At 36.6% G+C, this 10165-nt stretch overlaps 1 protein-coding gene across 1 annotated transcript; it reads right to left on the reverse strand.

The window, feature by feature from the left end:
* Positions 1-7: 7 nt before the first annotated feature.
* Positions 8-9811, reverse strand: LOC110380723 (lysosomal Pro-X carboxypeptidase). Its single transcript, XM_021340804.3, has 8 exons — positions 9532-9811; positions 7798-7886; positions 7302-7459; positions 1790-1991; positions 1170-1410; positions 944-1057; positions 517-733; positions 8-247 (listed from the first exon to the last, which is right to left on the reverse strand). The coding sequence occupies exons 1-8, from the start codon at positions 9724-9726 to the stop codon at positions 54-56; spliced, it is 1410 nt and encodes a 469-aa protein (XP_021196479.3). The 5' UTR covers positions 9727-9811; the 3' UTR covers positions 8-53.
* Positions 9812-10165: the final 354 nt, after the last annotated feature.

Consider the following 10165-nt stretch of genomic DNA (forward strand, 5'->3'; position numbering starts at 1 on the left):
AATTACATTAATCATAAAAGTATTTATAATCAACAGTCAAATAGTTACAAAGGTCAAGTTCTACGCGTATGTGTCATTTGTTCTCTGAACTGGTCTATCCACCGAGCGATGTGTTGCTTGTGGATGTTCCGAGCTATCTTCACGGGCTCGGGATCACTGGGGTTGCTGGGCATCAGGTCGAGATGATGAGCAGCATCTATTATTACTACTGCTCTCACAGTATCGCTAAGACTGTCGAGGATGCCACCTGGAAAATAACAGTGAGGAATTAGGAGACGGAAAAACATAATAAGGTGTATGAGCAGGAGTTTGTGGTCGTTGCTATAGGTACGATTTGAGCGAGGTTTACGGCTTTAATAACTCTGATTCGTGAGGGATGTATCTAGTTACAAATTTTATAAATAGACTGCGCTTTACAAAAGTGCTTATGAATAACTCAGATTATATTTATTATACAAAAAGTGGTAGAAGGTCTTTGCATCGCTTATAATATGATTAAACAGGTATAACGCCTACCTCCTGTCCAAGGATCACGAAGTCCATTACTGAATACGATATTCGAAGCTGCCTGGAGCCTGTTGCCCCCATACTCCAGTTTCGCCATCTCTGGGCGAGGGTACACATTGTATTTCTTGTGGCATTCCTCGGCAAACTCTGTGTAGTTCCAGGGTTTCGGCTCGAACATGTCGTTGTGGCCATCAGAGCACATTGGCATCACCATCTCTGTACACGCCTGTAAGGAGAAAAAGTTTGTGTAAATAAATAGAAAGAAGAATGGTAGATTTTTTATCGGTATTTACAGTTTCCTCTATATTGAGGCGGCTTTTCATTAAATTCATATTTTCTTTATTATACCTAATCTATTATTGTAACGGACTTCCCAAAAAGGAAGGAGTTCTAATTCATCAGGAACTTTTATTTGTACTTGTCATATAATATTTACCTGGAAATCACATCCAGCAGCGTCCAGGTTGCCGTAATCATCGCCTTTCTTGTAATCTACGCACGTATTCTTCTTCTCGTAGTTTGTGAAGATGTCCATAACTTTGCCTATTGCCTAAAACAATATTTTCATGAAAGAATTACTGTGGTAATTTCATCTGACTTAAGGTACTTACATGTATTAAAAACGATCAAATGATAGTCTATCTTTATAATTTCTTCCATACCTGCAGTAATTTATCACCAGTCAAGGTCTCATTGAGATACTGGCATACAACCCTGACAGGCTCCGCAGGTAACGGGGTCAGGAAGTCCGACGCGAAGGGATAGTTCACCATGGCCAGCGTGGAGTACATGGACTCCAAGAATTCCAAGAGAACAGTCAAGTCTGTCGCGTTCTTGATGGGGCTGCAAAGGTTGAAGGTCTTGTGGAGGAATTCTGAGCCGTTGGCGGTTGAAGAGTAGTTCCTGAAATAGTAATATCGAAATTTTATTACGTAGGTAATTCTTGTACGAATGTTCTTACGTGGTGGATTTTCAATACGAATCGAATACGTAAAGAAATAGGGAAAATACCCATAATTATCTAAGACAAAAGGAAAATGAAGATACCTACTCATGTTTCTACAATTTATATCTAGATCTGTGTAAACTTCTAATGCTGACATTGGTCATGAAATACATTGTTTACTCAGTATTTAACATGTCAATATAACCACTCACTGGCTTGCACGACATACAATAAATTGTCTTTACATCTTTCCACATAATCGGAAAGGACTGTGCACTAACTTTTCTCAAGCATTAAAAACCGTTGTAAGATCTCATGAGTAAACTCAACTCTTACTTGATAACACTCCAAGACTCCCTAATATTGCTGGAGCATTTGTTGTTGACAGTCCTGAAGCTGGATGTGACCAGCCTGTTGAAGACTCCACAGGGTGCCATGCCAGTGAACATATGAACAGGGGCGGAGGCTGCGATGGCACCGCTCACGAGGTGCGGGAACTTCATTCGAAAGTATGCTGCTAACATGCCCCCGTAGGAACCTGGAAGAGTAAAGAAAAAATATACAAGGTTGCTAGAAGAATGAGGGGAAGAGGATTTTAGTGAAGGAGTGTTTATGGTAAGGAAATTACAGTTTAAGGTATCGGGCCCGATCCTGGACTCGTGACCTTATTATTACTGTGTCTTGGGCTTCGATTGGTATATCGACGAATAGATTGGTAAATTATTGTACCTAAATGCTACACTAAAATATACGTAAATGTTCGTAACATATATTGGGTATTTCCGAAGTAATTAGAGTTTATGTTGACAAATTACAGATTTATAAATTAGAGACTGGTCATAAACTACGTAAGAAAAGTGTTAAAAAGTTATCAAAATATATTTAATTAGACAACACTTAACAGTAACGCCATCCATTATCTATCTATGTAAGAATAGTTTATAAGTATTACTTATCTGTGCAACTTTCTTGTCTGTGTCATAGAGAAAAAATAGTCAGTCCGATTGAAACAATTACGTGCGTTTTATTAGGTTATGGGCTTCACCCGAATTTTTGCAGTAAAATATAGTTATTTTAGCTTATTTTCGCGAGTTTCATCAAGATGACGACTTCCAATTTTCTGTCAAACGTGCCAAAACTCAAAGGTCGCGAAAACTACGACGATTGGGCGTTTGCAGTAGAAAATTTGTTGGTGCTTGAAGGCGCGTCCAAATTCTTAAAACAAGAAGACACGGAGGCAGCGCAGCAGATCGCAGATGCTAAAGCGCGAGCTAAATTGATCTTAACTATAGATCCATCATTATTTGTACACATACGGGAGACAAAGACTACGAAGGAATTGTGGACAAAATTAAAGGCTTTGTTCGATGATTCAGGATTTTCGAGAAGAATTACTTTGCTTCGTCATCTTATATCTATTAGATTAGAAAATTGTGATAATATGACGAGTTATGTGACACAAATTGTGGATACTTCGCAAAAATTAAACAGCACAGGATTCGTGATTAACGATGAGTGGGTCGGTTCATTGCTTCTAGCCGGTTTACCCGAGAAGTTTATGCCTATGATTATGGCGATTGAACATTCCGGTATCCATATTACTACAGATTCCATAAAACAAAATTGTTAGATATGGAAAATGTGGATTCTCATGAAATGGAGGGAAACTCAGCATTAATTGCACGAAGTTGGCAGAAGAAGAAGCATGGCAAAGTTAACCACAGACACGAATCGACTCACGGTACGTCAACGTCAAATACAAATGTCAAACCGGCAAAAACAATAACATGTTACAAATGCAAGGAAACAGGCCATTATCGCAACCAATGTCCACTTTTAAACGAAAAAACAGATAAGAAGAAACAGAGTAACGCTTTCAGTGTTGTTTTCTTAGTGGAAAGTTTAATAAATATGACTGGTATGTGGATTCAGGTGCGAGCTTGCACATGACTGCAAACGAGAATTGGTTGACAAACAGGTCTACTTCAACAAGTTTACCAGAAATTGTTGTAGCAAACGAAATGAAAGTACCAGTATCATGTTCTGGAGACGTAAAAGTTTCGACAAATTATAATTACGAAATCACAGTGAAGAATGTGTTATGTGTGCCGACACTCACAACTAACCTCTTATCTGTAAGCGAATTGATAAGAAATGGAAACAGTGTTGCATTTGAACCAGGCAGATGCCTCATTAAGAATAAATCAGGCAATGTTGTGGCTGAAGCAGAATTAGTAAATGGTGTTTACAAACTAAAGTTGCAAACTGAGAGCTGTTTACTTGCAGCATCAATAGCTGATGGTCAGACATGGCATAGGCGGCTTGGACATATAAACAGCACAGATATGCAGAAGATGAAACAAGGTCTAGTTGATGGGATGTTTTATCCAGACACATTTGTGACAAGTAAATTAAATTGTGATATTTGTTGTGAGGGCAAGCAAGTAAGATTGCCATTTTCCACAGGCACTAGAGCTACCGAGTTGCTACAAATTGTACATTCAGATATATGTGGACCAATGGAGAGCAAATCGATAGGTGGTGCCAGATATTTCTTATTGTTCATCGATGACTTCAGTCGAATGACTTTTATATATTTTTTGAAGGCTAAAAGTGAAACATTGACATATTTTAAAGAGTTTAAGTCGATGGCAGAGAATTATCAGAACAAGAAAATAAAAATATTGCGAACAGACAACGGTTGGGAATATTGTTGTAAGGATTTTGAAAATTTCTTAAAAAATGAAGGAATAATACATCAAAAAACCAATGTTTACACCCCAGAACAGAACGGACTCAGTGAGAGATCAAACCGGACCATCGTGGAGAGAGCTCGATGCTTACTTTTGAAGCGGGCTTGGACAAAAGTTTTGGGCGGAGCCAATACTGCAACTTATTTAAAGAACAGGTCAGCAGCTTCAGGTATAGAAAAGACTCCATATGAGATGTGGTTTGGTAAGAAACCCAATTTAAACCATTTACGTATATTTGGGAGTCCTACTATGGTACATATACCAAAAGAAAAAAGAACAAAGTGGGATAGAAAATCCAAGAAACACATACTTGTTGGTTATTGTGATAACATCAAAGGGTATAGAATTTATGACCCAACGAGAAACCAGGTTGCCACAAGTAGAGATGTAGTGATACAAGAACAGAAGCTAGGACAAGACAAAGTCACTGTTTGTATAGAGAACACAGATTCAGTGGGGGATGATATAGAAGAATCTGTGGTGAAACTAGAATTGCTACAGGATAGCGACAATAGTCAGAGTACAGAAGAAACTACAGAAACACTACAGGACAGTGAGGATAGTCAGAGTACAGAAGAAGCTAGAGAAACACTACAGGACAGTGACAAAAGTCAGAGAACAGAAAAAGCTACAGAAACTATACATGCAGAACCTAATATACCAGAAGTAAAAGAAAAGAGAACCAGGAAGAAGCCTGAGAGGTTTGGATTTGCTAATATGAGCACTATTGATACAGGAGAAGATGGATTGACATATGCTGAGGCTATCAGTGGTCCTGAGAAACAACAGTGGTTGCAGACGATGGCTGAAGAGCTACAATCTTTCGAAGAGAATCAAGTGTGGGAGGTAGTCGATACTCCAAGCAACGCGAGTGTAGTGCAGTGTAAGTGGGTATTGAGAAAGAAGTTAGATGTTGACAATAGAGTGAGATATCGTGCGCGTCTAGTGGCCAAAGGCTTTACACAAAAAGCTGGTATTGACTATCAAGAAACTTTTTCCCCTGTGATTAGACACTCCACCTTGCGTTTACTGATTGCTATGAGTGTGCAATTAGATATGGATATCACACACTTAGACGTTACTACAGCTTTTCTCAATGGTTACCTAGATGAGGACATTTTCATGCATTTTCCTGAAGGCTTTCCTGTAAATTCGCCTAATAAGGTGTTAAAGTTAAATAAGGCAATTTATGGTCTAAAGCAATCATCTCTTGCTTGGTATAAAAGAGTAGAGGAAGCATTGTGTAGTTCGGGTTATAGCAAAAGTAAGCTGGAACCATGTGTTTTTATTAAAAATCATGATAATAAGAAAACAATTGTTGGTCTTTATGTCGATGACTTTCTGATATTTTCTAATTGTAAAGATGAAACTGCTTGTTTAATACAAAGTTTGAGTCAAAAATTCAAAATAAAAAATTTAGGTCAAGTTAAGCGATATTTGGGCATGAAAATTAATATTGACAAGAATTCAAATGTAATTACAATAGATCAGGAGCATTATATTGAACAATTATTAGAAAAGTTTGATATGTCTGATTGTAATCCAGTAGAAACACCAATAGAGTGTAAACTGAATGTTGAAAAGTCAAAAGTTTGTGAAGAAAACTTGCCTTACCAAAAATTAATAGGAAGTTTGATGTATCTTGCTGTTTTAACACGCCCTGACATTGCTTATTCGGTTAGTTATTTAAGCCAGTTTAACAATTGTTATTCTCATGTACACTGGTCTTATGCTAAGAGGATTTTAAAATATTTGTCACATACAAAAAATTACTGCTTGAAATATGTTAAAGATAATCCAGAGTTAGTAGGATATGTAGATGCTGATTGGGCTAGTGATGCTATAGACAGACGCTCTTATACAGGATTTTGTTTTGTGAAGCTAGGTGCTCCAATATCATGGGAGAGTAAAAAACAAAAAACTGTAGCATTAAGCAGTTGTGAAGCTGAGTATATGGCTCTGTCTGAAGCATGTCGTGAAGCTATTTACTTGCAGAATTTAGAACTAGAAATAATAGGTTCCTGTTATAAAATTATAATACATAATGACAGTCAGAGTGCATTGAAGCTGGCTAAAAGTTATCAATCACATAAACGTTCTAAACATATTGATGTGAAATATCATTTCATTCGAGATGTGTTGAGAAATAAAATTATTGAAGCTAAATATTTGTCAACGGCCAACATGCCAGCAGACTTGTTAACCAAAGGTTTACCAGGTATTAAGCATTATAAATTTATGAAAACTCTTGGTATTGTATGTAAATAATAGCCTTATATATTGCATTTCATGTAGAATTGTGTTAAGTGCATAGTTAAGCATTTGTGATGGCTTGTATTGTGTAAAATTTTGTTATTTTGATAAAGTGGGGGTGTTAAAAAGTTATCAAAATATATTTAATTAGACAACACTTAACAGTAACGCCATCCATTATCTATCTATGTAAGAATAGTTTATAAGTATTACTTATCTGTGCAACTTTCTTGTCTGTGTCATAGAGAAAAAATAGTCAGTCCGATTGAAACAATTACGTGCGTTTTATTAAAAAGTCACAAATGTCGTGTTATTCAGAAGTTCTTTGTATTTTCCCCGGTAACGTTTTTAATAATAGAGAGGTAATAAGATGTTACATTATACTGTCTGCTGTCTGTCTGGCAAGCTCTATTGTTTTCACACAATGGCGTAATAAATATCCATCACACGTGTCTTGTCTTCTGCATCAATTTCCTTTGTTGGCAGGCAAAACTTAGGGTAAGTACCTAATCTTCACGTTTTATAAAAAAATCATTAGCAAATATATAAAAAATATATAATTATTACTTAGGCAGGCCGCTCATCATCTCCCGAGTCCTGCCAAAGATGTTAAATGACAACCGGGACCTACAGTTTAACGTGTAAGGCAGGCAAAGTCAAAGTCAAAGTCAAAGCTCTGTAATCTGTAGGCGGTAGGTAGGTGCTTAAATTATCTCTAATTTATCCAAACACTATAAAGAATTTATCGTTGACTGCTGGCCAGACAGCAATAATCTCATCTTCTCTAAGGTTTTTAAAATCTAGTATACAATGTATGAACAGCTTCTTCTTCCAAAACTCACCTCCGAAGGCGATGACCGGATTCCTCGGCTTGATGGTATTGCCTTGAAGCTCATTGAGCAAGACAGCATAGTCGGCGAGGGCTTGTGCGGAAGACAGGTACCCAATGTGTTCGTTGTCCAAGGACTTGTTACCGAAGGGCATTGACTCGCCATAGTATCTGGAAGATGAGATGGAAGATGGTGAGGATTGAGGAGGTGGAAATAAGACAATAATATACTCTTGGCCTATAATTAGGTAAGGCCATCGAAGCAATATTTTAATAAATGTCTGATTGGTACAGCCGTTACACAAAAGTTAATGCTTCAAGTGCCTTGTGGGTATCACATGGGTACCTACTACTAAAATGTACGATGATTTCGAAAGAAATGCTCATGTGAGGATATGAAAGAGTTGTAAGCGTGTCCACTGTCCCTGGCACTTATGGAGGGACTGGGCCTAGGTTCAGAGGTGGACGGTAATAGGATGATAACAATGATTGATCTTGTGCATACTGACCTATGTTCAGCAAACACGAGTTTCGCTCTGAACTCCTGAGCGATCTCCCACATGAAACCCGTGTGCTTGGCAAACACTTCTATTTGACCCTAAAATATAATCAAGAAAAACATAATTATATTACGTTCTTAGGAAGGACATTAATATGGCAACACTTTTATATAAATTCCACGAAATAACAAAATACTTTGGTGTATTTTTAAGCTATCTTAATTTTATAGTAAAGTTACAAAACAGGATTTCGAAAACTAGGTAAGTATAATTGTTATTTTTCTAAGTAATTCACTTAGAAAAATAACAATTAACACAAAATTTTCCTCATCATGTAAACTAATTAAAATAATAAAATGTATTTTTATTTTACAGATACCTACATATTTAACGAAACATTACACTAACAGGAATTTAACACGATATCTACCTAAATGAATTGCAAATTATGCACTTCTTAGCTATGTGTAGCGAAATACTTCTAAGAAAATAGTTTGAACATACCAATGTCTAGACATTGATAACAATTGTAATATGTGGGTAATTAGTATTTAATAGTAGGTACTTAGGTCCTACCTACCCATCGAACTACTTTTTATCCATTTGCGGGAAGAAGTATCCATGGAACAGGGCTGGAACCGCAGGGATTTCCCCGCAGCAGTTGCTAGTATTGAATATGAATATCAACCTACTTAATTTTTCAAATTGTTAATAGAAAAACACCGACTTTTATCCGCAACAAAAAAAACTTACATAATTATGAAGTAAAAAACATCCCAGCAGCCACATTACAAACGGCAGTTGAAACCATCAAAGAACTACAGTTAACTAGTGGTATCACCGGGCATCGAACCCGAGACAAATCGCACATTGTTTACCATCAACCATACAGAACTTTTTATACGAGGTCAGAGGAATTCGCGAGCGTCCCATTTTACAATAATAATATAACATTAATAGATAACAAAGCGTAATATATTTATTATTATTTACCACTTCAGATAAGACCAATTGAGGAGACAAATCAAAAAGTGATTGAATTGCAAGGCCTATAAATGCTAATTTTACATAAAAACGGTTAAAATGTAAGTAGAAAACGATCAATTTCTTGAAGTTCAGGAAATAATGTGGGTATAATTAAAACAAATTTAGGTTAAATGTACTCAGAAAACTCAGTCACTTATTATTGATCTAGCCGATTCTAGCCAGAGAACATTGTCAAGAAGCGAGATCAAATCTTTACGCATCGTTAAAACACATTTAACTTTACATCTAGCAAAAGTAATTGATCTATTATGATGACAAAGTCAATCATATGCGGCTTTTGAACAAAATGACGTCAACCATATTCATATAAATAAACAAAGAAAAGGGGAACTTTTTATATGTTTTTGATGAATGATAACCAACTGAATTATCTGTTTCTCAGAATTATGCTTTAAGTAGTTTAAGTACATCTACCTCTAATTGGGATCATCCTTGATAATCAGCAACGTTAAGACTTTGCTAACTGGCTTAGGATATTTCGATCACAATGTAGGTGAACCTACCCACATCTATCGATAATCATGGGCTATTACTAGATTCAATAGATATTATACACATAATACTACGACAAGCATATTTTCTACATATAGATACACTAAACTACGCCTGAAAGCTAAACACAGAATATGGAAAATTACGAAAAGGAAATACTAAAATTGATTTCCAAAACACGAAAGTAGCAAAAAAGTTTCTAACCTCATTGCCCGTATAAAAGAAGATGGGTCCACTGCCATCCCAGCTCTCTTCATTCACCAGGTACTTGATTTGAAAAGTCTCATTCCTCTGAAATCCGTAATGATCAAGGGGGACCCGACACCATTTCGTTTCGTACTTATAATCTGCCGACACTGCGGTTAGAGTCACTGCGATATAGAGTATTATTTGTAACATTTTGTATTAACATGCGTCCATACTGTTTGGATACCGACGTGATAATGAGTGAATGAGTGATCTCGCTCGCTGGCCCGCGTTTACTCGCTTATGCAATGTTGTGTACAGTCGGGAACTAAACGTGTTGAGAGGTTTTTTGTTTGGGCTTTTAGTTAGTCTCATTATCATTTCGTTATGTAGATACGTTACAGTTCATGTCTACTTAAAATATCTATGGTTTTATCTAGTATGTAATTCTAATAGCTAGCCAGAGCTTATTGATCTAGCAGACTTGGTAAGCTCCGAAGTTGGCTACAAATGTCGTCACATTACTGTCTTATTACATAAGACAATTTTGTGCAACCGTCAGTTGCACAAAGGTCCATTTAAATTAAAGCTTCATTAAAACTATTGCTGACACTTTTTATCTGGATGACAAAGAAAGAGTCAGCAATAGATT

Source organism: Helicoverpa armigera, chromosome 3, assembly GCF_030705265.1.
Source record: "Helicoverpa armigera isolate CAAS_96S chromosome 3, ASM3070526v1, whole genome shotgun sequence".
Classification (NCBI taxonomy): domain Eukaryota; kingdom Metazoa; phylum Arthropoda; class Insecta; order Lepidoptera; family Noctuidae; genus Helicoverpa; species Helicoverpa armigera.

What these genes read in the sequence shown, in the direction of transcription:
- LOC110380723 (XM_021340804.3), bottom strand. Translation starts at nt 9,726, where the DNA reads ATGTTACAAATAATACTCTATATCGCAGTGACTCTAACCGCAGTGTCG. An exon ending in TCCGGTCATCGCCTTCGGAG is followed by an intron (nt 1,992 to 7,301) that starts GTGAGTTTTGGA and finishes TTACTCTTCCAG; the next exon opens with GTTCCTACGGGGGCATGTTA. An exon ending in GAGTCTTGGAGTGTTATCAA is followed by an intron (nt 1,411 to 1,789) that starts GTAAGAGTTGAG and finishes TTACTATTTCAG; the next exon opens with GAACTACTCTTCAACCGCCA.